This window comes from Capricornis sumatraensis, chromosome 17, assembly GCF_032405125.1.
Source record: "Capricornis sumatraensis isolate serow.1 chromosome 17, serow.2, whole genome shotgun sequence".
NCBI classification, from domain to species: Eukaryota; Metazoa; Chordata; class Mammalia; order Artiodactyla; family Bovidae; genus Capricornis; species Capricornis sumatraensis.
This window is the reverse complement of record NC_091085.1, coordinates 60109355-60137061: the sequence shown is the minus strand read 5'-3', so window position 1 is coordinate 60137061 and position 27707 is coordinate 60109355. Positions and strand designations below refer to the sequence as shown.

The 27707-nt window shown below is 52.3% G+C and overlaps 1 protein-coding gene, 1 non-coding gene and 1 pseudogene across 3 annotated transcripts; all 3 read left to right on the top strand.

Annotated features, from left to right (window-relative positions):
* The first annotated feature begins 20 nt into the window (after nucleotides 1–20).
* Nucleotides 21–27707, top strand: BCL7A (BAF chromatin remodeling complex subunit BCL7A). Of its 2 annotated transcripts, none has more exons than XM_068990218.1 (6): nucleotides 21–112; nucleotides 7550–7631; nucleotides 12535–12631; nucleotides 17726–17893; nucleotides 24453–24574; nucleotides 27636–27707. In XM_068990218.1, the coding sequence occupies exons 1-6, from the start codon at nucleotides 21–23 to the stop codon at nucleotides 27705–27707; spliced, it is 633 nt and encodes a 210-aa protein (XP_068846319.1). The 2 variants fall into 2 exon arrangements, with proteins under 2 accessions (XP_068846319.1, XP_068846318.1); XM_068990217.1 differs by having other exon boundaries at nucleotides 24453–24637.
* Nucleotides 14604–14676, top strand: TRNAG-CCC (transfer RNA glycine (anticodon CCC)). The gene has a single exon. It is a non-coding gene; the product is annotated as a tRNA-Gly (tRNA).
* On the top strand, nucleotides 16238–16418 carry LOC138094185 (U2 spliceosomal RNA; annotated as a pseudogene).

The following is a 27707-nucleotide window of genomic DNA, read 5'->3' as shown; positions in this document are numbered from 1 at the left end:
TCTCTCTCCCCGCCAGAACCATGTCGGGCAGGTCGGTTCGAGCCGAGACCAGGAGCCGGGCCAAAGATGATATCAAGAGGGTCATGGCGGCTATCGAGAAAGTGCGCAAATGGTAAGCGGAGGCGCCGGCTCGTTCGCTCGCCGGCTCGGCGCCGCGGCCGCCCCGAACCCCGAAACCAGATACAAAAAGCCGGCGGGGCGCAGCGCCCCGGGCCGCCCGCGGGCCCGGGAGTTGGAGAGGGCGGGCGGCGCGCGAGCCGGGTCACCTGCGCGCGGCGGGGGCCGCGGCCGCTGCCCAGGTGCGCTCGCGCCTGTCGCCCACCTGGCGCGGCGGCGGCAGCCTGGAGGCGACAGGCGCCCCGGGCCGGGCGGTGGAGCAGCGGGCAGTCCCCGGCGCGGCGCTTGGCTCCCGGGAGGGGGGCTCGGGGCCGGCCCCAGAAGCCATTTCGTTTTGTGCAAGTCACATGAAAGCGGCTTCCCGCGCGCCGGGGCCGCGATGCCGGCGGCGGAGGGGAGAGCGCGAGCTCCATTGTGCAAGCACCGAGCGGGCCGCCGCCGTCTCCGTCTCCTCCCCGCGCGCCCCGGGCGGCGCAGCGCCGGCCCCCGCGCCCTTGCCCGCGCCGGGCCTCCCTCTCTCCCTCCCTCCCCGGCTGGCTCGCTCGCTCGCTCCCCGCCTCCCAGGCTCGGCGCCCTCGAGTCTGCGGAGTTTGTAGAGCGCGAGCCGTTTAAATTTAGCGCTTTGGGCTGCCTGGAGCGAGGGCTCTTGGCGACGAAGAAAGATGGGGGCGAGCGCGAGGAGGAAACGCTGGCTGCGGCCGCGGGGCCCGGGGCTCCCGGAGCCCCCCACCCCCCCTTCCGCCCAGCTCTGCCGGGACCCGGGCTCGGGGGCTCGGGCGAGCGAACGTTTGGGGCTAGACCCCGGTCCTGGGCCGCGTGTGCTGCTCCAAACCCGGTGGTTCGTGTTTGTTTTGCGGAGAGAGCTGTTGTTTTTGTTCTCTGCGCGGGGGGCGAGGGGGACTCGAGTGTCGGGCCGTGCGGGTTTCTCCGGCTCACGTTAGATTCCGTCCGGCGTGGCCTGGTTGTAATTAATACGACTGAACGTTTCCCCGGCCTCGTCCGGGTCTGTCTCGGAATCGGCCCCGAGGGCCAGGCCCGAGACGCCAGCCCATCGTCAGGTTGGGGCAGACTTGTTGAAAACTCCCGGCTCCCGGATTTCAACTTTATTATTTTTTTCCCACGGCCTCACCAGGGTCAGGGAGGGAGAAGAGCCGCCGCGACGTTCGAGTGTCAGTGCCCGCGGGCTCATTCTGACCCTTTATTTAAAGCCTGAAAACCCGGCAAGGCCCCGTGGCGGGCTCTGTTTATGTTTAGGGGTGTCATTTCTCAAGTAACGCCTGGGTCTCTCAAAACCACTGGGGGCGAGCCTCCAGTCTAGCCGTGTCACAAGTTAACTGTCCTTTCTGAGTCAAACCCAACAAAAAAGGCAAGAGGAAAATCAATAAAGTCCACGTGCTCCCGGGCCTCCTATGGAAAGGGCTGTCTGCAGATGGCCGGATGCCCAGCCGAGGGCTGGGTTTGGCTCCAATGGGACAAAGAATTTTCAGAACCGTGAGAAGGGGAGGCCTTCCAAAGTTGAGATCCAAGTCTTCCCTGCCGTGGGAGCTCCCCTGACGCGCAGGGCGCCGAGTGCCGGGACTGGAGCCATTTAAAAATGGCAGAAACAGCTGCAGGCCAAAACACACACAGGAAAACAAGCCCACCACCCCCTCTCCAGCGGGATTCTCAGAGGCAAGCTGGAGTTGTCCCCTGTCTGAGCGCCTAGGCTAAGAAAGAGCTGTTGTCTGGGCCTGAGTTCCTTCTGTTACCAGCCTAGAGGTGAGAAAGGGGTGGGGGCACGCTGCCTTTCTGTGCTTTGGGAGGCCTGGTGGGGCCTTCTGCCCCAGGTTCCCAGCCTGGCAGAGGCTCCTGCACCCTGACAGCTGCTCCTGGAGGGCCCACCCACCAGCTGCTCTGCTGGGAGGGCAGATGGAGCTGTGGGCTCTTCCACCCTGGGGGCCCCAGAGCAGCCAGCCTGGAAGCCTTCAGTGCTGCTGAGCAGACTCTGGTTTGGGGAGGAGGGGAGGAGAACATGTCTCCCTCCTTTTTTGTGTTTTGGGAAACTAGGAGTCAAGTACATTAAAGACCTCAGACTTTGGGATCTTATGACTGGACTTCCAGTTCACTTCCTTGCTGTGACTTTGGGCTAACCACATAACTTCTCTAACCATAACAGCAAAGGGTCCCTGTGTGCCTTCTCCTCTCCTGGAATAATACCATGTCTCCAAAAGCACTTAATCCTTCACACGGGGAGGGGTGTGTGTGTGTGAATCTCTCAGTCGTCTCCGACTCTTTGTGACCCCATGGACTATAACCTTCCAGGCTCCTCTGTCCATGGAATTCTCCAGGCAAGAATACTGGAGTGGGGAGCCATTTCCCTGGTCATTAAATGCTGCCTTTATTGTCAAGTAGAAGCTTGGTTTTGCTGATTTTTTTCCCCCTCCCGCCCGTTCTAAGCAACAGGGACTTTACCAATTTCATAGGTTTCCCCAGCACCAAGAAGCCAAATCCTACCCTCACTCTGCCTTTAGAATGTGTCTTCCAGTCAGCCCTTGTGGTTTGGGGTTGTTTATTAACTCTGTGGCCACCAACCGTGTCTGGGACGTCCTACTGGCTGGGACACTGGGTTGCCAGATTTAGCAAATACAGACACCCAGTTAAATTTGAATTTCAGATAAACAACAAAATAATATTTTTAAATAGGTTTTTTTTTTTTTTTTTAGTGTAAGTGTGTCCCATGCACTGTTTGGGACATACTTTATACTAAAAAATATTATTCATTGTTTATCTGAAATTCACTCAACATCCCGTTTCTCTTTTCTTAAAAAATTCAGAATGGAGGTGCCTAGCATACCACAGCCTGTAAGCCTAGGGTGGTGTTTCTCCTCAGTTCCAGTGACCCCTAAAAATCCCCCTTCTGCCAAGCCTACCCTTCCCCTCCTCTGGAAAAAGCCCTGTGCTGCCCTGTACATAGCTACCGGCTATTTCTCCTCTCCTTTCTGTCTGATACCCCAGCGAGGCCAGCTGGTGGAGTGCAAGGCAGCCAGATCATGGCTGAAGGAAGAACAAAATGGTGGGCTCCTTTGGGGGGAAACTGGGGCAGGGTTACGAGGCCCGGTGTGGTGGAGAAGAGAGGGAAGTGGGAGTCATTGGGCAAGTGGTAAAAGGCTTGAGCCTTGAAGTAGGCTTAGGCCCAGGGACCCCTGGGACCGCGGTCTGAAGGGTCCCTCAGTGACTCGTGGAGCCTCAGAGAGGCCTGTTCCCCGAAACCTCCCACAGTCCCTGGGGGAGGAGGGTTTGACTGTGCCTAGACCCTCGCCTCAGTACCTGCAGGGGCACCTCCTGCCAGGCACAGGGCAGGTCAAGCGGGCATGGGCCTAGTTAGGATGAAGCCAGCCATAGCCAGACCTTCTCTGGCATCAAGGACTAGCCCTGGGAAGTGGAGAGGAAGTGACGGCTTCAGAGCGGTCTTTGTGGGGGTCAGGTCTCCCTGGCTGGCCAGCATTCGGAGCTGACCCTGAGGCAACATTAGGAATCGGCCTTGGCCTGGAGGATCTAGGGAGAAGGGTGCTCGTAGTTAACATAGGAGCTTGTGCTGGGATAGGGCGTTTGGGGCTCTCTTCCTCCAGCTGACTTCTTTTGTTCAGGAACCCAGCCTGGTGGGGAAGAGACAGGCACTTCAGCCTGGCTGGTTACAGGAGGTCTCTGGGCGTGCCCCTGCAGCCTGGAGGTTGTGAATTCAGACCTGTGCCTAGAGGTGGTGAGACTCAGGGGTCTGAGAGACCCAACGGCCCCATCTTGAGAGAGGTACTGCTCCTTGGGGCGTGCGGGTCCCTCATGGCCATATTGTGTTTTTAAGAACGGCCAGCAATCTGGATTTGAATGTGGGGTTTGACTTGTTTGTTGGTTTTATTTTTCCAAGTCTGGCAATGGATTCCAATTTTTTAAAGTACCATATATATAGGCCAGACAAAATGTGCCTCTTGCCCGCTTGTCTGCCACCACAAATGTAAGGTGATAAGTACAACTTAATACACTCCTTGGGGGTTGAGGGGGCTGCGAGTTCTAGGGTGATGGCTTTGGAGGTGGTGGTAGGAACGCTTCGCTGCTCCTCTAGGTCTGTGTGTCGTTTCCTAAGGCACTGCCGAGCCGCTGGCTTGATGACACACCCAACACTCCCTGGACGTGTCTACAAAGTACTGGGTTCTCACTCAACATCTTGCCCCTGAACTCCAGGGCCTGTCTCTCCCTGGGTGGCTGCTGGCTGGACTGCAGACTATGATCAGAATCTCAGTGCTCTTCCCTCTGACCCCTGGCCCCTCAGTGCCTACACCTAGAAATGGAACTGAAGAACAGTTTCTTTTCTTTCTTTTTGAAGAACAGTTTCTAATGCCTGGAGAGAGTTGGGAACTGAGGCCACCCGGCTGTGTTCCGCTCAGAACCTGTGGGGTCCATAACCTCCCTGCACCTGCAGCTTGCCACGTTCATCTCGGCTCACGTGTGGCCTGCGAAGCCCAGGTCTGGCACCCTTTATACCCCGAGAGGTGTCCTGTGTATTGCAAGTCAGTTACTTTTTTTTCTGTTTTAAACACGATCAAGCCTTGGATCTGCTGACCTACTGGGGCCTGGGCAGAGGAAACCAGCTTGTGAGGAGTGAGTGCCTGTGGCTCTTTGGGTGGGATTGGAGCCGTTTGTGCCTCTTTTTCCAGCTTCTGTGGCTGATGAGCTCTGTGGAGTCATTTCTTAGTTTTCTTCACGGGAGACAGAATACCAGGGGTACAGCCCACGTCCAGCCGCGGTTCTGCTGTTGCACTAGCTGCGTGACCATGAACTAGTGGTATAACTTCTCTGGGCCTCCCGTTTCCTCCTCTGTGAAGCAGGATGACAATAGTTCCTCTCTCATAGGCCTGTGTAAATAAAGCATTTGGCATGAAGTAAGCCCTCAGCACACAATGGCTATTGTGATGGCTGCTTTGTCTCCGAGGTTGTTTCTTGGAATGTCTCTGTCCCTTCCAGGCACCTTCTAATTATTCAGAATGGAGATGGGCACAGACTGGGGTTGTGGGTCATCCATCCTGCCTCCAGGAGGTAGGGGATAGGTGGATAGTGACTTAGGTACCTGCCTTTATTTAATTCTCTCAAGGGACAGGGATGGGGGCAGGGGAGCTAGTCCAGAAAGCAGTGTGGCAGGGAGGTGTGAACACTGGTGAGAACGACTGCAGCTCCCCCTACCTCAGTTTCTTTATCAAACAGGAAAGGTGACTGTTTACTGTCACCAGAGATTATGGGAAAATTAAAGCAAGTGCGTATAGTGCTTATCACACAGAAGGCACTAGAAACGGTCACAGTAGAATTATTGTTGCTGTCATTTAGTCGCCCAGTTGTGTCTGACTCTGCGACCTCATGGACTGCAGCAAGCCAGGCCTCCCCATCCCTCACCGTCTCCCAAAGTTTGCCCAAGTTCACGTCCATTGCATCGGTGAGGTCATCCAGCCATCTCATCCTTTGACACCCTCTTCTCCCTCTGCCCTCAGTCTTTCCCAGCATCAGGGCCATTTCCAGTGAGTCGGCTGTTTGCATCAGATGACCAAACCGAAATACTGGAGCTTCAGCTTCAGAATCAGTCCTTCCAATGAGTATTCAGAGTTGATCTCCCCTAAGATTGACTGGTGTGATCTCCTTGCAGTCCAAGGGACTTTCAGAAGTCTTCTGCATAGTAGAATATATGTTGAGAAAAGCCAGGCCCCAGGCAGTCCACTGGTTAGGACTCAGTGCTTCCACTGCAGGGGGTTATGGTTTGATTCCTGGTTGGGGAACTAAAAAAAGAAAAGCCAGGCCTCAGCTTCTTCCAGCAGAGGACTTTGGGAACCATGCGGGCACAGTTTGGGGCATGGAAGTGTCTATGGTTTTGGTTAGCTGGGCCCCCAGAAGTCCCGGTGGTGGGTTGGTGCCAGCTGGTGGGAATGTGTCCCTTTAGCTTGTGAGGTTTGCTTTCCCATGGAGGGGAGGACCCAAGGCCGAGGTCTTGGCGGAGAGGCTGGACAAGGTGCCTGCAGCCGCTCGTAATTCTCAGCTCTGGTGCACCCGCTGAGGTCTCCTGGCTGCCACGCTACCTGCAGCAGGTGTGTGTCTGGCCCCAACATCATCTCATGGGGCCCTTGAGTCAGCTGGTTTCCTTAGCGTGACCTCCCACGTCTCTGAGACGGCAGAGTCCGGTGCTGGGAGTGTGGACTCCAGAGCCCCAGCGACCTGGTTGGAATCCCAGCCTTTCTTCTGGGGGAACCTTCCCTGAGCCCCTGTTTCCTCAGGCACATGGTCTCTGGTTGTCACACCAGTACTAGGGGCAGGAAGCTACAGGACCTGACTTACAGGCTGCGAGAGGTCAGGACCGAACTTGGGAGGCTGGGGTGATGACTAGAGGAGGAAGATGATGCTTGGAGCAGAGAGGTGGGAGGAGAGAGCGGTCATTATCAGCATTACCTTTGGTGAAAACTAGTCACCTGCTTTCCTTCCCACGGCTTGTGGTTTACTTCTCGCTGTCAGCTTGCCTTTGACAGCCGTGCCCCAGGCGTTAAGGATGCAGCTGAGGGTGGGTCAGGGGCAGCGGTGTAGATTTCCTGAACTCAAGCCCATCTCTGAGTGTAGGGTCTTGGAGCAACCTCCCACCTGGCTGCTGCCCTCCGCCTGGCCTGTGCTTCCCGTCGCCACCCCTGATTATCAGCGTCTGGGGGCCGAGGCCACTGAGCATCCAGGTTTGCCCCCGTGCTCTGTTCCCCTTGGCTGATCTAACTGGCACTTGCCCGGAAGAGCCTGGGATGGTTACTCATGGTGTCTGCTCCTGCCTTCTTTCCCAGCACCTCAGAGGACTTGCCAAGAGGGTGGGGCGAGCCCCTGGATGCCCTTGGTGAAGACCCTCCCACCCCTACCCTACCCCCACTGGAGGAAATGCCCTGTTGGTCTGACGGTCTCTCTGCTGCCCAGAGGGCTCGGGTGGCCCAGTTCCCTGGTTCCATGGGGGTGAAAGCTGGAGGAACCTGGGGCCCGATTCCCTTCATCCAGAGGAATCATCCCAGTGGCAGTGACCTGTCCCCACTCCCATCTTACCAAGCACTTCTACCCAAATACAAGAAAGCTGTCCACATGCTTTGTCTCCCGTAATTCTTGTGGCCACCTGGAGAGGTTGACAACCCCATGTGGTCCAAAAGATGGGGAAACTGAGGCTCTGGTGAAGTGATTTGCCCTGGGCGGCGGGGGGCGGGGTGGGGAGATCCCAGCCAGTGCTGGGATTCAAACCCGTGTCTGTGTGATCCAGAGACGTTCTCTCAGCCCCACCTGGGGCAGTCGCTGTGTCACAGCTGCTCCAAGGGCGAGTGGCCCACGCCGCCCCCCACCAGTGTGAGCAGGGGTCCACCCCAGAAGCCCCTGGTAACAGGTTCTTCCTTGTCCTCTGCAGGGAGAAGAAGTGGGTAACTGTGGGCGACACATCCCTGCGAATCTACAAGTGGGTCCCCGTGACGGAGCCAAAGGTTGACGATGTGAGTATGGGGGCTGGTCCCCTGGAGTGGGGCTGCCCATCCACGCTTCCCACTATGGTGACAGGGGACTGGCTGTCCACTGCCACCCTCCATGTGGGGACCCGGGGGCAGAGCACTTGGAAAGCAGAAGGATCCAGCTTGGGGCTGGAGAGGCTGCTCGATCTACCCCTCACCCAATAGTCTATCCTTCCCCCATAGTCCAGCCCTAGTTTGATGACACCACCCTTATGGCAGAAAGTGAAGAGGAGCTAAAAAGCCTCTTGATGCAAGTGAAAGAGGAGAGTGAAAAAGTTGGCTTAAAGCTCAACATTCAGAAAACGAAGATCATGGCATCTGGTCCCATCACTTCATGGGAGATAGATGGGGAAACAGTGAAACAGTGTCAGACTTTATTTTTTGGGCTCCAAAATCACTGCAGATGGTGACTGCAGCCATGAAATAAAAAGACGCTTACTCCTTGGAAGAAAAGTTATGACCGACCTAGATAGCGTATTGAAAAGCAGAGACATTACTTTGCCAACAAAGATCCGTCTAGTCAAGGCTATGGTTTTTCCTGTGGTCATGTATGGATGTGAGAGTTGGACTGTGAAGAAAGCTGAGCCCTGAAGAATTGATGCTTTTGAACTGTGGTGTTGGAGAAGACTCTTGAGAGTCCCTTGGACTGCAAGGAGATCCAACCAGTCCATTCTGAAGAAGATCAGCCCTGGGATTTCTTTGGAAGGAATGATGATAAAGCTGAAAGTCCAGTACTTTGGTCACCTCATGCGAAGAGTTGACTCATTGGAAAAGACTCTGATGCTGGGAGGGATTGGGGGCAGGAGGAGAAGGGGACGACAGAGGATGAAATGGCTGGATGGCATCACTGACTCGATGGATGTGAGTCTGAGTGAACTCCAGGAGTTGGTGATAGACAGGGAGGCCTGGCGTGCTGCGATTCATGGGGTCGCAAAGAGTCGGACACGACTGAGCGACTGAACTGACTGAACTAAGGCGGGGAGTGTCCCCTGCAAGTCGCCTCTTCCGACAAGAGCCCCACGATTTGCTCCACACTTTAGTGCCAAAGTGTCCCCTCTCTTAGACTGAGCACCATGGTTTTGGGGTGGGCATGGTGGTACGTGCAGACAGGCAGGCCCTCTGCCATCATTGTAGGGCCATTCCTGGCCCCTGACCATCTGTCAGACATTACTTTGTGGAGTTGAGCTCTGTATCCACCCTGTACAAGGGAAGACATGAGCTCAGAGAGGCAAAGCCATTTCCCCAGAGTCACACAGCAATTGTCAGATCTGTCTGACTTCAAAGCACATATTCTCTCTCTACTCTTGGAGAGCCGTCTGGGGGTTGGAGCTGCTGGTGAAGAGTGACCCCAGAGAGTGGCACAGAGAAGCCTGGGCTGTTGTTAAGGGGAGGGTTCCAGGTGGAGCAGTGACTATGACCACTAGGGGGAGCCCTGGTGTCTGTGCCTAATCTTCAATTCAGTCCAATTGCTCAGTTGTGTCCGACTCTTGGCGACCCCATGGACTGCAGCATGCCAAGCTTCCCTGTCCATCACCAACTCCCAGAGTCTACTCAAATTCATGTCCATCTTGTCAGTGATGCCATCCAACCATCTCATCCTCTGTCATCCCCTTTTCCCACCTTCATTCTTTCCCAGCATCAAGGTCTTTTCCAATGAGTCGGTTCTTTGCATCAGGTGGCCAAAGTATTATAGTTTCAGCTTCAGTACCAGTCCTTCCAATGAATATTCAGGACTGATTTCCTTTAGGGTTGACTGCTTGGATCTCCTTGCAGTCCAAGGGACTCTCAAGAATCTTCTCCAACACTGCAGTTCGAAAGCATCAATTCTTTGGCGCTCAGCTTTCTTTATGGTCCAGCCCTCACATCCATACATGACTGCTGGAAAAACCATAGCTCTGACTAGATAGACCTTTGTTGCCAAAATAATGTCTCTGCTTTTTAATATGCTGTCCTAATCTTAGGGATTGATGGCTGCCAGCTGCCCCATGTCACAGATAGTTTTGCAGCTCTGTGGCTCCCAGGCTAGTTACCCTCAAAGACCCCCTGGTCAGCTACTATCATTTCCAGTCAAAATCCAAAATGGTTCCACCAACAAGCCTCCCTGTGAGCTGTTCCTTCTGCCTGGAGTGCCATGCCTACTCGTGCAAGGGTGGTTCACACTGACCTGTGTGCTTCCAGTCGTGACAGTATGCATGATTGGTAGGTTACTAGGGGCCATAAGGAGGGGCAGGGAATTCCCTGGCAGTCCAGTGGTTAGGACTCAGTGCTTCCGCTACTGAGGACACAGGTTCAATCCTTTGGTCGGGACACTAAAATCCCACATGTCACGTGGCTTGGCCAAAAAAAAAAAAAAAACAGGCAGGGCAAAGCCTCCCTCCGCCATTTCCAGTGACCCACCCCACAAGGCTGGGGTCTCCAGGCAGGGCTGAGGTGCCGTTCTTGACCCTTTGATCACGTGTTAGCCCCTAGGTGAGTCGACACTGGGCTGAGATGGCGGTGGCGTGCCGTCCCCTCTGGCCCTGGCCTGGTTCATGGAGCCACCAGGGCTGCTTTACCCCAGAGGCACCAACACAGACCACCACGGCCTTCGGTGTGGGCCATTCCGGAGGGAGAGCAGAGTGCGGCCAGCCTCCTGGAAGGCAGCTTCTGGCTCCTGCCCATGTCTGCGCCTTGCACATCATTAGGTGTTGTAGAAACGCCGGTTGCATTTGAGAAGATGTGGTCTCTGCTCTCAAGGAATTTATAATCTTGTTGGGGGAAGATAATTATAGAATAGCATGAAACAGACCTCAGGGAAGCGCCAAATGGATTGTGATCAAGGGGAAAACGTAATCGATGGGGTGTCGGGAAGGACAGGGCAGCCCAGGGCTGGACAGAGACCTCTAGCTGTGGAGTTGGACAGGCTAGCCTCAATTAACCTGTGATTCCAGACAGGTGACCCCACCTTGCTGGGTCTTAGTCCCCTCTTCTGTGCACTGGAGCATTACTATCTGGCTCCTGGGGTTTTCTGCAACAGAGCAAAGGCAGTATATCATATGGGAAGAACTTAGCTCAGCGTGGCTGTGCAGACAGCGCTTAGATGCTAATTCGCTGTCATTTCTGAGCTGAGATGTACAATATTCCTGCCTGCTCCCTCTCAGGCAGTGGGTCCCACACCTGGCTGAGCACTTGATCCCCTGGGAGTCTCGACAAAATGCAGGTTCCCAGGTGCCACTCCAGACAGCTGAATCTGCATCTCTGATGGTGGTGGCCGGGAATCTGCATTGGAAAAGGACAGCTTTTCATGTTTTTAAATGCCCATTAATGGCATGGTTACATCATTTTTTTTCTTCAGAATTTTCTTGAAATTTTTATTCTCTTAAATAGGTAAAACATGTTACAAAATTCAAATGTTACTTATAAACCCTTTAAAAAAAAAAACTATGACAATTTACCTGCATAAAATTCACACTTTTAAATTGTGCCAGCCAGTGTTGGTATGTTCACGGTGCTGCAACCATCATCACCGTAATTCCAGAATGTTTTCATTACCCCATAAAGAATAAAGAAAACTCATACTCTCCTGAAGATCCTGGAGTCAACTATCTGTTTCTGTACATTTATATATTCTTTAAATGTCACTTTATTTTTTAATAGCCTTATCTTTTTTAAAAAATATATTTTTTATTTATTTGGCTGTATTGGGTCTTAGTTGCAGCATGTGGGATCTAGTTCATTAACCAGGGCTCGAACCCTGGCCCACCAACCTGGGAGCTCAGAATCCCAGCCACTGGACCACCAGGGAAGTCCCCAGGATTATCTTTTTGTAAATCTGCATCCCATCCCGATGAGTACCTCTGACCCCACGCAGCTCTCTTCCTTGGAGACAACCAGTGTTCATTTATCCTTCCAGGGAGCGTGTGCATGCGTGCGCACACACACACACACACACACACACACACACACACACACGTTCCTTTATGCTCTTCCTTTACTGCCAATGGCAGCATCCTGTTCACGTGTTCTGTGTCTTTTATACATCTCGGGGATACCAAAGTATTTTAACATGTGGATATTTCTGCAGATCTTTCTGCGTTTGTATGGAAGAGCTTCCCTGGCGTCTGTAATTGGTGTATACCGTTGCATTGAATGAATGTACTGTACTTCGTTTAACAAGTCTTTTTCCAATGGATGCAGTTAGATTGTTTACAACACACTCCCACATGGAACTTCCCTGGTGGTCTAGGGGCAAAGACTCCATGCTCCCAATGCAGGGGACCCAGGTTCAGTCCCTGGTCAGGGAACTAGATCCCACATGCTCCAACTAAAGATCCTGCATGCCATAACTAAGACCTGGTGCAGCCAAATAAATAAGTTAAAGAAAAAATGGAACCACATGTAAGAGCATCCCCTTCACCCCTGCTTCCTCCCTGGGCTTTCCCTCCTCACCTGGTCTCCAGAGTCGGGTCAGAAGTCAGCTGTTTGTAAGGAAGGCAGTGTCTGGGGCCTGAGGATAGTTGAAATGCATGAGCTGGCTTTTCCATCCCTCACCTGGCATTCCTGTACCAGCTTCGGGCTGAGTAACCACAGCCTTTTCACCAGGGGAAATTCCCACCAGCCAGGGTGTTTGCAGGCCTGTGGGGTAGCCCCTACAAGCAAGGTGGCGTTAACCCCAGCATTGCCAGCCCACCCCCAGAAACTTCCCCTCCACAGGGCTCCTTGATCCCAAAGCAAGGAGACCCCCTCATGGGACATGTTCAAAGCCAGGCCAGTGGAGCCCTCCAGAGACTCGGGGGCTCCCAGATGAGTCCTCGGAATAAAATACTCATCCCGTTCCCCAGGGTCTTACTTGTGCGTGCACGAATGCACAATTCAGTGACTCGGTTTCTGCATCACTTTTCTCCTCCAGAAAAACAAGAACAAGAAGAAGGGCAAAGACGAGAAGTGTGGCTCAGAGGTGACCACCCCGGAGAACAGCTCCTCCCCGGGAATGATGGACATGCATGGTGAGCTTCCTGCGGCCGCTGGCCGGGCCCGTCTCCTGCCCGGAGCGCTCGGCTGTGTTTTTGTTTTGCCAGCAGGTTTGTTCACATTCCAGGCCAGGGGTAGGAGGGCTGGGCAGGCTCGCCAGGACCAGGAGGCCTCTGTGCCAAGGAGGAGGCTCATCGGAGGAGAAGAAGCTTCTTTTCCCAGAGCAACGAGCCAAGAATCATAAAAGGAGCCAGAGTGGGTCTTCCTGGTGGTCCAGGAACACCACGCTCCCTGTGTAGGGGGCCCAGAGGTTCAATCCCCGGTCAGGGAGCTCGGTCCCACATGCCACAACTAAGACCTGGTGCAGCTAAATAAGTAAATATTTTAAAAAACTGAGCCAGAAACATTAAATAAGACCTCCTTCTCACCCAGTGACACAAACCTCACAGGAGATGTTCTGTGAGTCCCATGTGCCCAGGAAGTTTTTTGGAGTAACTATCTCTTTTTCTCCTGGGCCTGGTGTATCATATAAATGACTCTTGTTTCCCATTTCCTATTTTGCTTGGGCTACTGGGAAGCTCTCACTGGATTTCTGACTTCACATGAATCATTCTGGGACCCTGGACCTGCCCTTCTACATTGATGGCTTAATTTCCTTTGCTATCATATTTCAAAAGTTGTAACCAGTGTCCCATTGATCAGATCCAGGCTGGAGACATGCTTTGGGCCAGCGGTCCCCAGCGTTTTTGGCACCAGGGACTGGTTTCGTGGAAGACAGTTTTTCCACAGACCAGGGGGAAGTCAAGCAATGGGGAGTGGTTGTAAATACAGAATGAAGCTTTGTTCATTAGTCTGCCCCTCCTCCCCTGCTGTGCGGCCACAGACGGGTATCCGTTCATGGCCCGGGGGCTGGGGACCCATGCTTTAACCAGTCTGTAAGTGCTTTGACACTGCTGGTATTTTTTTTTTTCCTTTTAACCTTTTTATCTGAGAGGAAAGGCACAAATCATAAGTGTATGGCTCCATGAAATGTTCACAAACTACACACCCTTTTGTAACTGGCCCAAATCAAGACAGAAGGTTAGGACTTCCCTGGTGGCCCAGTGGCTAAGACTTTGTGCGCCCAGTGTAAGGGACCCAGGTTCGATCCCCGATCAGGGAACTAGAGCCCATATGCTACAACTGTAAGATCTAAGGAGATCTGAGTGCCATAACAAAAACCAAGCACAGCTAAATAAATAAATATGAATTTTTTTTTTTTTTAAAGAAGATTCCCGGCAATCCACAGGGTGTCTGTTCCTGGCTGTCCCCACCCCATCAAGGCGAACCACCACCTGTCCTCTAACGGCAGAGATTTGAACTGGAAGTGGCTAAAAAATTGAGTTTCTGATATTTATAAACTACCAGAGATTTGCTTTTCTCCCTTCCTCTGAGGAATTGGATCTGCCGGTCCTTGGGCATGTGGATCCTTGAGGCCACAGCCCGTTGGAGCAGAAGCAGCCGTCCCTGCGGGGAGGGCCAGCCCCACAAGGCCCACCAGGCTCACCTCCTGTTTTGTCCTGTGCCTGCCCTACTGGTCTCGGAGCTCCCAGCGCTTGCCATTGTCCATCTCGATCCCAGTTTCTCTGTCTTTTGTCCTTCTGACCACCTGCGTTTTCTTTTTGCACAACATAGTGGTATTAGATAAAGCAACAAATAAGTCAGAAGGGAACATTGGCTGGATCTAGTTCCTAACTCTGCGGGCCCAGGGCTGTCTTAACTGGGGGAAGGGAGGCCAGCAGACTTCCCCGTTTGCACAAACTGACTAGTCTGGAAAACAGTCACAAGGGCAAGGATTCCTGCTGGTTGCCAAACTGGCTTCAGAAAAAAGCACAGGGGGGTGTTTGCTGACGGTTAACGTGACAAGAAAGTGACACACACACACACACAACACACACCCATACCTCAGCTGGCCATACAGTCATAATCAAGATGCATTTCATTTTCAAAAACAGCTTTTGGGGGACTTCCCTGGTGGTCCAGTGGCTAAGACTCTGCACTCCCAAAGCAGGAGGCCCAGGTTCGATCCCTGGTCAGGGAACTAGATCTCATATGACACAAGTAAGACCCGGCACAGCCAAATAAATATGAAAACACAAAGAAATAGGTATTTGAGTTGGGGCCCCTGACTCCCTGGGGCTGGTCAACATCCCTACTCTCTGGGTACCGAGGAGAGCCCTGGCCTGGCTTGGTTTCATTTCATTCATAGAATTACAGGTGAGAACCTTTAGAGCAGAGAGCTGGATTCTAATGTGTCTCTGCTAGGTTCGCCCCTAGATGATCATGAGCTAGTTATTGAACATGTAGCCTTTCTGTTTTTAACCTGTCACACAGGGATGGTAATACCTACTTCACAAGGTCGTTACAAGTATTAAATAAGAGAGTCCCTCAAAGGCCTGGGTGTGTCAGTAGCTAACATTTAAGAAGCCATCACATTGTGCCAGGCAAGTATCTTGCTAAGCCCATTTGAGGCATCACCTCATTCAGTCCTGGTAGTGAGCCCCTGTTGTACAGAAACCAAGGCTGAAGAAGGTGAAGGAACCTGCCTAGAGTTAGGAAGCTCATCAGTGTCAGTGCTGGGATCTGAGGTCCTTTGGAGAATTCAAGTTTATGTCCACTAGCCCAGACTTAACTCCCCAGAAAAATCCAGAATGCCGAGCAACCCAGGTCCCTGACTCAGGAACCATGCTCACTTTCCGTTTTAGTACCTGTGCAGCCAAGAAAGACCCAAGTCTGACCACAGGTCGTGGAAGTCTGAAAGCTCAGGGAAAGTTGTGGGCCTGGTTAGAATTATCTGGAATGCTCCAGGCAGATGGATGGACCTGGGAGGAAGTGAGGGGACAGAGTGTCTGCATCCAGCTGTTTGTAAGTCTCCAGGATCCACCTGGGGTCAGCCTGAGCATCAGGGTCATGCCGTTACCAGGTTACCAGGCTAGGTTCAGGGCAGCTGACTCGTTAAACATGAGTGCTTACTGTCCTTAATCAGCATGACCCCATGCAAGCACCCACAGGTTGTGCCTTTGAGTTCTGTGTTTCTCACACACACTCCCGTATATATATCTTGACGTAGAGAGGAACTTTAGATTTTTCTCGAAAGATAAACCAGGGGGAGTTTACATCTTTTTCTTTTTAAGTCCAAGAATTCACAAGAGGATGCTTTTGTGTAATGAGTGCCCCAGAGTACACTTAAAATAAGGTGCAATTTACCAAGTCCAGGCTGCAGGGCTGCCTGGGGCAGCCTCGCCAGGTGGAAGCAGAGGAAAGGCTCGGGGTTGGGGGCTGCGCAGGCCAGCATGAGCGAGGGCTCTGCTGCTGAAACTCAGTTTCCCCACCTGGGAGGTTTCTGAGATTAAACAAGGTGACTGTAGATGCCCTGGCCTGCTGCCCAGCATGTAGTCGGTGCCCTGGACGTGTTGATGTGCTTGCTTCTCCTCTCTCCTCTCCCTCTCTCTTTCTCTGTGTCTCTGTTTCTCTCTCTCTCTCATTTTTACAAAAATGGCTTTGGTCCCAGGTGCACAGCATGGCCCAGAAAAGCAGGGTAAAGCTGTAGTAATATTTTTGAAATGATTGTGTGGGTATCTGTAGGTTAAAATGACTCTCTGATCGCTTCTCCACCTGTTGGCTAAAACGAAGTGTGGTATCTGTTCTTATCAGGTTAATATCTCTATCCGAGGACAGTGTAGTACATGGATCTTTGGAGGAAGGCACTGGGCTAGCAGCTTGCGCTGTCCGCTGCACACATCAGCCTGGCACTGCAGAACCTCCAGGAACGGTGCTCCCCCTTGGGGAGTAACATAGTGTGAAAAGACAGATTGTAGGGAATTCCCTAGCAGACCAGTGACTAGGACTCTGAGCTTTCACGGCCAAGGGCACAGGTTCAAACCCTGGTCAGGGAACTAAGATCCCACAAGCTATGTGGTGCAGCAAAATGAAGAAAGAAAAGAAAGGAAAATGACTCTTTGTGCCCAAGAGAGGGGTCCAGGGCGAGCAGGTTTGTACCCCCAGAACCCCCAGCTCCACCCCTAGTGCCCTTTTTGCCCAGTGAACTTTTCTTCCCCTTTTCCTTCTTAATATGAAAAAAATGTCATAATAGAGAACAGTAGAGAGAATTGTTTGATGAAATCCACACGCCCACCCACCTAGATTTTCATAATATGATGCCGCATTTGCCTCACCTATTTTTTAAATGTGTTAGGTTTTTTTTAATTGAAATACAATTTTCAAATTCAAAATTGCACAGCTCTTGAGTATAAAATTCAGGGAATTGTGACAATTGCATGCAACCCGTGCTAGATTTTAAAGTACATTTCCCCCACACCATGATACTTAAGTCTGTACCTAAACACTTCAGCATGTGTCAGTGATAAATGACATTTCTATCTACCCACTGTACCATTATCACTCCTAACAAAATTAATCCTTACTTTGAAACTCCAGACTGTATTCAGTTCCCCAGTTGTCCCCAAATGTCTCTCGGAGCTGGTGCATTCAAAACAGGACCCAGATAAATCCCACACGTCATGTTTAGTTGTTAGGTCTCTTAAATTTCTTTAATCTGTAATACGACAGTGATCTTTCCCGTTTCTCTTTTTTAAAAAATAATTGATTGATTGATTTGGCTGTATCAGTTGCATCATTCAGGATCTTTCAATACAGCAGGGGGGCTTAGTTGCTCCGAGTCATGTGGGGACTTCTCCAACCAGGGATTGAACCCGATCCCCAACATTGCAAGGCAAATTCTTAACCACTGGGCCCCCAGGGAAGTACCCTCTTTCTTTTTTTTTTAATGGCATTGACTTGGTGAGCCTGGGACCCTTGTCCTGTAAAATATCCACTTTCTGTTGTGAACTTGTTTCTCTTTCTGTCTCCCCCTTTAATTTTGTGTCAAGTGCAGTTGGTCCAGGGCTGGATCAGATCCCCTGAGGCGATGCTGCCTCCTGGGACCACGCTCCAGCCTCTGCATTGCTTCAGAGCCAGGCCCACGAGATACCTGGTTTCTTCACCCAGAACAAGACTCTCATGACCCCCCACCCCTCTTTTCTCAGCAGCTGCAGCATTTCACACTGTGATTCTGTTCCCTCGCCATGCAGATGATAACAGCAACCAGAGCTCCATCGCAGACGCCTCCCCCATCAAACAGGAGAACAGCAGCAACTCCAGCCCTGCTCCCGAACCCAACTCAGCTGCGCCCGGCGATGGCACCGACACCAAGGTGGACGAGGCCCAGGCCGATGGGAAGGAGCTCCCTGGGGCCGAAGGTACGTGCCCTCGAGGGTGGGGCTCAAGAGAGACCTCTCTATAGCCAGCTTTCAGCCAGGCAGCTGGAAGGGACTTTAAGGAGGTCCTGCCAAGTGCTGGCCCCCAGAAGGTAACAGTAGAGAAAGGTAATGCCTAGAGCTTATATTCTTGTTGTTTAGAAGCTGTCTTGTCTGACTCTTTTCGACCCCATGGGCTGTAGCCCGCTAGGCTCCTCTGTCCATGGGATTTCCCAGTCAAGAATACTGGAGTGGGTTGCCATTTCCTTCTCCAAGGGATCTTCCCAACCCAGGGATTGAACCTGCATTGGCAGGCAGATTCTTTACCACTGAGCCACCAGGGAAGCCCTATACATATGTATAGGTTTGTTTATTTTGAGATTTCTGGGTTCTCTATGTTTATTTCTTTATTTGGGGGGCCATGCTGCATGGCTTGTGGAATCTTAGTTCCCCAACTGGGGATCAAACCCATCCCCCCTGCGTCAGAAACATGGAGTCTTAACCACTGGACCACCAGGAAAGTCCCTAGGTTCTCTTTAAATGAAAAATTTCCAATATACAGAAAAAATGAAAGAATAGTGTAATACTTTCCTGTATACCCACCAGTTGAAATCGTCAATTGTTGATATTTAATGTTTGGGGTCTTTTGTTTTTTTGTTGGAGGCTGTCGTTTGAGGTTTTTTGTTTTGTTTTGTTTTTGCTTTGCCTAAAAATATTTTTTTCTGGGGCCATTTGACGTAAAGTTGTAGACTTTATGACGTCTTATCTCTAAACACTTCACTGTGCCTCTTTTAAAAATAAGGACATTCCCTTACATAATCACAGTGACCATTATTGCACCTCAGAAAATGAACAATACTTCCCAATTGTCTAATACTGAGGTGTGTTTTGGAGCATGTTGATGGATGGTGCATGGGCCGTGAGAGAAGGGGCTTGAGAGTGACTCCCGGTGCCTGGAGAAACAGCCTTGCTGTCATTTGTGGTGGGAGAGAGGTGGAGGGGCAGGGCCGGTGGGTCTAGGGTGCCAGCAGATGCCCGAGCACAGTCTGGGGTTCCAGGAAGAGGCTCGGGGTGATGTGATCTTACCCGGTGGGGCAAGGCTGTTGGCTTTTCGGTGCTTGGGGAGGGCGTGCATCTCCTGGGGAGAAGGCCGTCCTGTGCTGGAGAGCTCCTTCACATCTGGTTCCAGTCTCTTCCACACACTTCACTCGTTAGCCCCGTGAGAGGCTCCCTACTTTTCCCGAGTGACAGGCAGGGCCCAGTCCCACTCCAGACTCCCGAGAGCTCATGGGCAAGGCAGGCATTGAAGCTGAGAATTACAGTCCACAGAGGTGGCAGGCAGACTAGATCCAGCGTGTGCAGGTGTGGCCCCAAAGCCCAGTGCTGTTTTTATTTTTAATTGGAACTTGATGGCAAAATTTAAAAATTGAGCAATCTCACTTAAAATAAGATCGATCTCCAGCTTCTCTTGAAAAGAGAAGCCTGCATTCCTATAGAGCTGCAACCAGCTAGAGCAGAGATGTGGCTGCCTCTCCAGGGAGGGCCCAGAGGGCCTACATACTCCAGTTACCACACTCCTCACCACTCCCTATCGTCTCCCCACCACCGAGGCCAAAGGCAGTTGTGTTTTACCCTGTGATCACTGCTTGTTTTTCTTGTTATTGATTTAAAAAGAAAGTTAATATGTTTCTTGAACCTTTTTTTCTACTAAGAGTAGAGAGTCTGGGGGGGGGGGAAATGCGCATGTCTTTGAGGAAGAAGAGAATATTCCTTTAGATTTTCTGTGCAAAGGTTATCTGAGTCTGAATTAAATAGCCCACCTGACTCATTCTGGCACTGCCTGGAACATAAGGGGTCTTGACTTTGTGGTCAGATACAATAGGGAAATGGAGATTGGGGCCCTCTGGGAAGCCTTCCTGGAGGAGGTGCTGCCTGACTTGGGCTTAAAGGATGAGCAGAGATAGGAGGGAACCAAGCAATCCAGGCAGAAGGGACCACAGGGCAGTACCTGGGGAGGTCAGGGGAATGTGCCCATGTGCCAGGAGGATCTGAATTAGGAAGCAGATTAAGGTGCCCTAAGAGACCACCACTGCTGGGTCTGTTGTGGGGCCTTCTAGAGGTAGTCTGTACCTAGAAGCATCTATGTGAGATGATCACCTCCCGTTTTAGAACACTCTCACTTAACAGTCACCATGGAGATAGTTCCACGTTAAGACATACGGGTCTTTCTTATTCTCTTTACCAGCTTATCATTCAGAGCTGTGACTGTACCATGATGTATTTAAATAGTCTCCGTGTTGGTGGGTTGTTGTTTCTTTCTCCTGCACCGATGGTGCTGAAAGGCCTCTTGTACTCACATCCCTTGGCATCTTTGCTCAGATGTGAATGAGTCTGGAGGATGCGGCCCTAGAGGGGGCTATGGGGGCAAAGGGCAGTGGGCATTTACAGTGTAGTGGTCTCCCCCTTTTCCCCCCCTGTCATGGGCAGAATGGCTTCCCCCAGAGCAGGGCCTTTCCGCCTGGGCTCTGTAGGTTTGTGGGGCCGGGTGATTCTTGGCTGAGGGGGTGTCCTGTGCATGGTGGAGTACTGAGAAACATCCCTGTCGCTAGATGCCAGTAGCATCCTCCCCCATTTTAGTGACACCAAAAATGTTTCCCAGGTGGGGCAGATGTCCCCTAGGGGAACGGGGGAAAAACACCACCACCCGTTGAGAACTCCATCCCAGCGACTTTGGTGCAGCCTTCTCCCGTGTACAGCACTCTCCTCCCCACGGGGCCGCTGCCCGGACCTGGGGAGAGGTGCTGGGACGGGGTCATGAATGCAGGACGGGCTGGTCACATCTGGGCCCACCCGTGCTGGCTGTGAGGCCTCAGGCCGGCAGCATGACCTCCTGTGCACCTTCCTGTTGCCTCGAGACTAATAAAAGTTGCCTGTCGCGTCAGGTCCCTGGGAAAGGAGGTGGAGCTTGCGGGGTGGGGCGGGGCAGAGGGAGGGCGGAGCGATGAGGGGCAGGGCCAGTGTGGCCATACCCCAGCTTTCTGGGCCTGCCCTCGGTTTTCCTGTGTTTGGGGTCTGCGTCTCCTTTCCCAACGCTCGGCTGCAGGAATTCTGTCAGGTCCACGCTTTCATGGCTGCTGTGTTTGGACCCTGTCACTCCTACCCGCTGCCTCAGGTCCATGGGAACCACACTGGCGTCCCTTCCCGGCCAGGCCAGGCCTCTGGGCCGGCACAGCTGCCCAGCTTTGCCCAGGGGACACACCCCTGGGGGCCAGGCCCACCTACACACTGTCAGGGGCCTTCCCCAGGTGGGGGTTCACTTCCTGCAGGACAGAGCAGGTTGGTTGCCAGCTGTTGACCTTGCTTTGAACTTGTTTACTGCTAAGTGAGTTCAGGGAATGACATAATGTCCAAAGTCCCTGGACTAAATTTAGGCCCTTGGAAAATAATTTCCCCTGGGTGAGTTCCAGTGCCTTGGGCTGAGAGAACCAGGGCGCAGCAGCGGGGCCTGCCTGGAATGCTCAGCCAGCTCCAAGGCCAGTTCCCACTGTGCTCTTGGGCCAGGCAAGGGGTCAGCGTGACTCCATGGACCCACTCTGTGGGTGATTCGCCACCTTCATGATTTCTAAGCCTGCGTCTGGGCCCCCACCTCCCTCTCCTCTCTGCAAAGCCCACCACGTAGGGCAGAAAGGGCTCTGTCGTGACTTCCCTCCTGGTCCAGTGGCTAAAACTCTGTGCTCCCAGTGCAGGGGGCTGGGGTTTGATCCCTGCTCAGAGAACTAGATCCCACATGCCACAGCTAAGACCTACACCAGCCAAAAAAATAAGTGCTTCTTTTTTTTAAAAAAGAGGTCCGTAGTCGAGAGAGAAGGAGGATAATAGTAACTGCAAAGGTTTGTTAAAGCAAACTTATAATATGAACTAGAATATGAGGTTAACATGGATTTTTCTTTTATTTAAATTGAGGTGAAATTCCCATAGCTTGCAAGGGACCATTTTAAAGTGAGCAGTTCAGTACCATTTAGCACATTCATCATGTTGTACAGTCACCACCTCTGTCTAGTTCCAAACTGTTCTCGTCACTCTAACAGGAAACCCTGTACCCTTCAGCTGTCATTTCCCATTCCTCTATCCCTGTCCTCCACCAGTCTGTGTTTTCTGTCTCTGTAGATTTGTCTTTCCTGGTCCTTTCACGGAAATGGAGTCATGTAACCTGTGTCTTTTGTTGACTGACATCTGTCACTCAGCATCATGGTTTCACGGCTCATGCACATAGTAGCCTGGGTCAGTGCTTCATTCCTTTTCATGGCTGAATAATACTCCACTGTGTGGGTGGACCACATTGTGTTTATCTGCGTATCTGTTAATGGACATCTGGGCCATCGTGAGTGATGCTCCTGTGATTATTTGTCTGCAAACATCAGTTTGAAGGCTTGTTTTCAGTTCCTGTGGGGCTACAGCTAGAAGTAGAATTGCTGGGTCATATAGGAATTGTGTGTTTTTGAGGAACTGCTGTTAACATGGTCTTTAAAGGTAAAACTGGAAATACCAAAGAAATGTCAGGTTTATGGGGAGTTTGGTTCCCTGCCCTCGATGATCCCTCATTTACTCCCACATGGGATTATTTTGCCGCTTGGGTCCTTTTTCCATCTTTCCATTTAATCTTCACAGCAGCTCAGCAGGACAGCTGTTGTTGTCAACCTCAACTTTATGGAGGGTGGGAGGGTCTGACACAGGGAGCCCGGCTTCATAGGAACAAGTGGCAGAGGCAGCATTAGAAACCAGGTCTGGGACTTCCCTGCTGGTCCGGTGGCTAAGACTCCATGCTCCCAATGCTCGGTGCCCCAGGTTCGATTCCTGGTCAGGGAACTAGACCCCGCATGCCAGTACTAAAGATCTTGTGCACTGCAACCCTGACCTGGCGCAGCCAAATAAAATATATAAATATTAAATAATTTAAAAAACCCCGTCTGTGTCTAGACCCTGTGTCCCCCCCACCCAGACACCAGGTGGTAGGAAGAGCCCAGGGGTCCCAGTGTGGCGGGCCCCATGACCCTCCTGATGGCGTTAGGAGAACCCAGCTCAGACTGTGGCAGGGTGTCGAGTCTCCTGGTACTGCCCTGAGCACTCAGGGCTGCTGGTTTGGGGGGAGCAGCCGGTTTGGGGGAGCAGAGTCTGTGTTAACAGCACCTTCGCTGGGAGGGATATACTAGGGCTCAGCTTCTGTGGAAGGAGGGCTGCAGCTCCTTCGTGCTGCCCTGCTCCCCATCCTTCTGTGCTCTGCCGGGCTCAAGCTCTGGAATATTGCCTGCTTCTCCCCACCCCTTCCTCTTAATTGCTTGCTTGCTTTAAAAATTACGCCTGGGGACTTTCCCGGTGGTTCAGTGGTTAAGACTCTGCGTTTCCAATGCAAGGGGTGCAGGTTCAATCCCCAGTCGGGGAGCTAAGATCCCACGGGCTGCACAGCATGGCCAAAAAAAAGAGAGAGAAAGAGAAAACTTAGACCTGGGAAATTTTTTCCCTCTGTTGTGCTTCTATCTCAGAAACCCCAGAACGTAAAACATTCTTGAATATTTTAGTGTGTTTCTTTTTTTTTTTTTACAAATCATGGTGACATATGTTGTTGGCATCTTGAATGCAAGCAGAGCAGGGCCCTGGGCGGGATGCGGCTGCTCCTTCCGTGCGCTCTGTGCCTAAGATAAGCTTCAGGTGCAACGGCTGCTCCCTCTTTCCAAAGCCGCACCACCTCCCACAGCCTGCTAACCTGCACCTTCCTTCTGCTAATGGAACGTGGTAGGGGGAGCAGGGAGACCGGTGCATGAGACAGAGCCCAAGTGACCAGCAAGACAGGGGTTCATTAAATGTAAGTGACAGCCTGACGGAATGCTGTGCAGCCATCTTGTAGGCACTCATATTTATAGAATTTTTAAAGACGTGCAGAATTCTTCCCAAATATTGTGAGATCCCTATTTGGGGAGAATGCAGAACTAGAAGTGCATGTAGGGAGAAACATCTGGAAAAATAGGGCTAGATCCCCTAAAATGTTAGTGGCATGGCAGCCTTGGGTGACATGAGGTAGTTGCTGATTTCATCCCCCTCCCTGTATTTTTTGGTTCTTACAATGGCAATCAGAAAAATATGCATATTACTAAGAGAAATGTTTACAAAGGGGCAGTTCCCTCTGTGAATTCCCCCGCACTCCCTAATGGGAGGAGGGAGGGGCCTGCAGCCATGATGGTTGGAGCACGCTGTGTCCACTAGAGGGCACCAGATGCACGCAGCATAAAGCCTTGTAGCATCCTTTACCTGGCTTCTCCTGGCACTTGGCAGGTAATCGATATGCAAGGGAAAGGGTTAGAGTCCCCAGTGCCAGAGTGTGGCCTGGCTGCTTAAAATGACATCCTTAAAAAATAAGAGGCTTCCCAAGCCCCCCAGCTCCTTGCAGTCCTGACAGACCGCCTGGCCTCCCAACTTACCCAGTTCCAGGTATTTTTAGTAAGTGGTTCATCTGGCTCCGTATCGCCCGTGTCTGAAAACAGCTTCTGTCATCTTGCTTTTCCCTCAGATGCTTCCGACGAGCAGAATTCACAGTCTTCAATGGAAAACTCGATGAACAGTTCAGAGCAAGTCGATCGGCAGCCGTCTGGAGATGCGGGCCTGGCTGCAGAGACATCCACAATCTCTCAGGTACCTCGATCGAGGTCTCAGAGGGGCAGCCAGCTCGGCCAGGAGCCTGCTGGGGTGTCGGGGGTACGTTGAAAGGTGTCTTCTTGTTTTTGTTTTCTTGTTTGCTCTCTAGATGATTGGAACTGTCTGGTATTCATTGAGCAGGATCCAGGAGCGTCCTGTAGCTGGTCTGGTCACTGGTCCCACAGTAGAGGAGACACACAGCACCCCCTTGGGGTCAGTCCTGTATCCCAGCCTTAGCTTCATCGCTTGGTTTATTCGGGTCCACAAAAGCACTGCCCAGTCTCAGTGACCCAAAGTCAACTTCCCTTAGAGCTGGGGAGACAGGTCTTCAGACTCTACATGCTAGACGAACCATCCTTTGGAGTCTTGCACCTGACCTCGCTCCCCACTACTTGGTCCCTTTCCAGGTTATCACTGTTTGCCGGAATCTAGTCTGAATCAGACAGTGCAGATGCAGGTGGCCTTGCTGACGGGAGCAAACGTCCCTGGTTCGAATCCCAGCCCCTCCACTTGACACACACATGAGCCTCAGTGTCTCTTACTGGCACAGTGAGATCACAGGACTGTCCTGGGGCCAGAACATGGATGAGAGGAGAGAATATGGGCAGCACTCAACACAGAGCTGGGCACAGCAGCGGCCCCGGCGTTGCCTTGGCTTCTGTTGTGATTTTTTTTTTTACTGTCCGTCCTCTGTGCTCATCAAAGAGGTCTGAGGACTCAGGGGTATCAAAACTGCAGCTAATAAGACTATTTCCACTTGAGTATTTTCACACCTGGGGAGAAACCGAAAACAAGTAGCTGCAGAGAAAGGGGACTAGCTTGATCTGTAGGGAGCCTTCAACCAGGCCTTCCTCAAAGGGAAGAGACTCTCAGACCCTTATATCCTGGCACCCTTGGCTCTGCAACCCCTTGCCAGCCTACCCAAGACTCCACCAGGGGCCTAAAGACAGGACAGTGTTGATGAAAGAAGTGTTTGCCGTGGCAGAAAACCGGCCAAAACCTGAGTGTCTCGAAAGGATTTAATAAATCCGGAGTGGCAGATGCACAGCCCGGTATGCAGCTGTTAAAGTACGTTGACCAAGTACAGATAGAGAATGAAGAAACATTCTCACAGCGTGAGACGCAGGGCCGGGCCTCCAGCGGAGCGTGAGCCCATTTGATTACAATACAGATCCAACCCTCAGATAGAATTGGCAAAAGCCAGGATGGCAGCTGGCGTCTCCTGGCCTCTCAAGATGCTGAGCCATACCCCGGGAGTGTCTGCTGCTCTCCACTGGCATCTGGAAAGTCCAGGGGTCTTCCATTCTGACACGCCCCCACCTCCACTCCCATGTTCAGGGACCCACACCTGAAATGGGGACCCTTCCGCAGTTTTCACACTCACATAGACGTGCCGCTTGTCTCCAGAGCTGCTCAGTCTGTGAGTAAGACAGAGGGTGTGTGCCCTGAAGCAGAGAGCTCGACATTGACGTTCAGCCTTGCCTATTTAAAAACGAAGAAAGGTTCCCTATCCTCTTTTTCAGCCACTCCCTCCTGCTCCCTCTCTTTCATGGGATATTTGTCCGCTTTCCAGAGTCCGCTGGCAAGCTCACATACTGTCCCCACCCCATGCAAATGCTCTGTGGACGCTTGGCCTGAATGGTATCCCCCTTCCTCAGAAGGCACAGCGACCCACCTGCTCCTGTTACGTTGAGACCGAGCTTTTATCACTTCATGAGGAAAAGGCAGGGGAAAGACGGGCAGTTCTTTCTGCCTTCCTGTCATATCAACTCTCAGAAAACTCACTCACCTCGTCCATCAAGGCCCGGGGGTCTCTGTTTAGCACCTGTGGGCCTCCACTGTGTACTGGGCAGTAAGCTGGGTCCTAGGGAGACGGTGTGAGCCAACTGACATGGTCCCTGTCCTCACGGAGACAGGGAGGATGGGTTCAGGGAGGTGGAGACACAGCCAGGAGCCAGCAGACGCAAGTGGATTGCAGTTTGAGCTGTAGGAGAGCGAGAGCAGGGTGATGCAAAGAAGCCCTCCTAGGTGGTGCGGGCAGGGAGGGGTGAGATGAGAGCGGGAGAGAAAAGGGCACACAGGCCAGGAGACAGAGGCCAGCCTGAGGAACGGCAGGCGAAGCCAGGGAGGCTGGAGCCAGGCGGACAGGAAAGGGGGAGGAAGGAGGGGAGGGAGAGGGGCCTTCTCGGCCTGATGAGGAGTTGGGATTTTGTTCCAAGATCAGTGTTATGCTCTGTATGATCTCTGTTTTGAAACTATCTCTTGAGCTCTGCTGAAGGCTGGGTGGGGCGGCTGTGGAGCAGGCTGCTGCTCCAGCCATACAAGGAACAGAGGCTCAGGTGTGGATGGGGTGGCTGGCAAGGGCAGCCGTGGGTGGGCCAAGGGTCTCTGGAAATGGAGTTAGGCGTGGCGAGAAGGGAGGACTCCAGGGTACTGTCTAGCTGTATCCTAGGCAGATGGCAGGGCCATCGCCAGCCGTGGGAGCGCTGGTTAGGATGGGCGACCGTAGGAGCTGGACTTGGGGGATGGGTTAGTTTCGAGCTGGCTGGGATGATAGAGCGAGAAAGTCGAGGGAGAAGTAGCTGAGTGAGTGTCGAAGTGTGTGTGTGTGTGTGTGTGTGTGTGTGTGTGTGTGTGCGCGCGCACGCACGCACTGGAATTTCTTGGGAATTTGGTGGCACTACAGACCCTTCCCCCAGAATAACCAATGTGTATGCATTCCATAAACGTCTGTGCTGAGTCCTGGATGAGCTGTTGTCAATACAACCAGGTTTGTCTAACCTTTGATCTTGGAGAGTAAACTTAAAACTGCATACATAATTACCCTGCAGTTAGTGAGCAATTGGAAGACACAGGTGACTTGGTGGACATAGGAGTAGCTTGGGTGTGTGGCTCCTGGTAGGTCCGTGAACCCTTTCAAGTCCATGCCAGGGCCACGGGGTCAGAACTTCAGATGCCCACCTTCGACTTGTAACTTCCCAGCCGACCCAAGTTGCTCTCCCGGGGTGTCAACCTGCGTTTCTCTTTTCTTCCTCTTCCCCCACCTCCCAACCCCAAGGATCTGGAAGGAGTGCCACCCTCCAAAAAGATGAAACTGGAGGCTTCGCAACAGAACTCCGAGGAGATGTAG

Coding starts and splice junctions, on each gene's coding strand:
- BCL7A (XM_068990217.1), top strand. CDS start 21: ATGTCGGGCAGGTCGGTTCGAGCCGAGACCAGGAGCCGGGCCAAAGAT. Junction 113..7,549: donor ATCGAGAAAGTGCGCAAATG/GTAAGCGGAGGC, acceptor TGTCCTCTGCAG/GGAGAAGAAGTGGGTAACTG. Junction 24,638..27,635: donor AGCCTGCTGGGGTGTCGGGG/GTACGTTGAAAG, acceptor CCCAACCCCAAG/GATCTGGAAGGAGTGCCACC.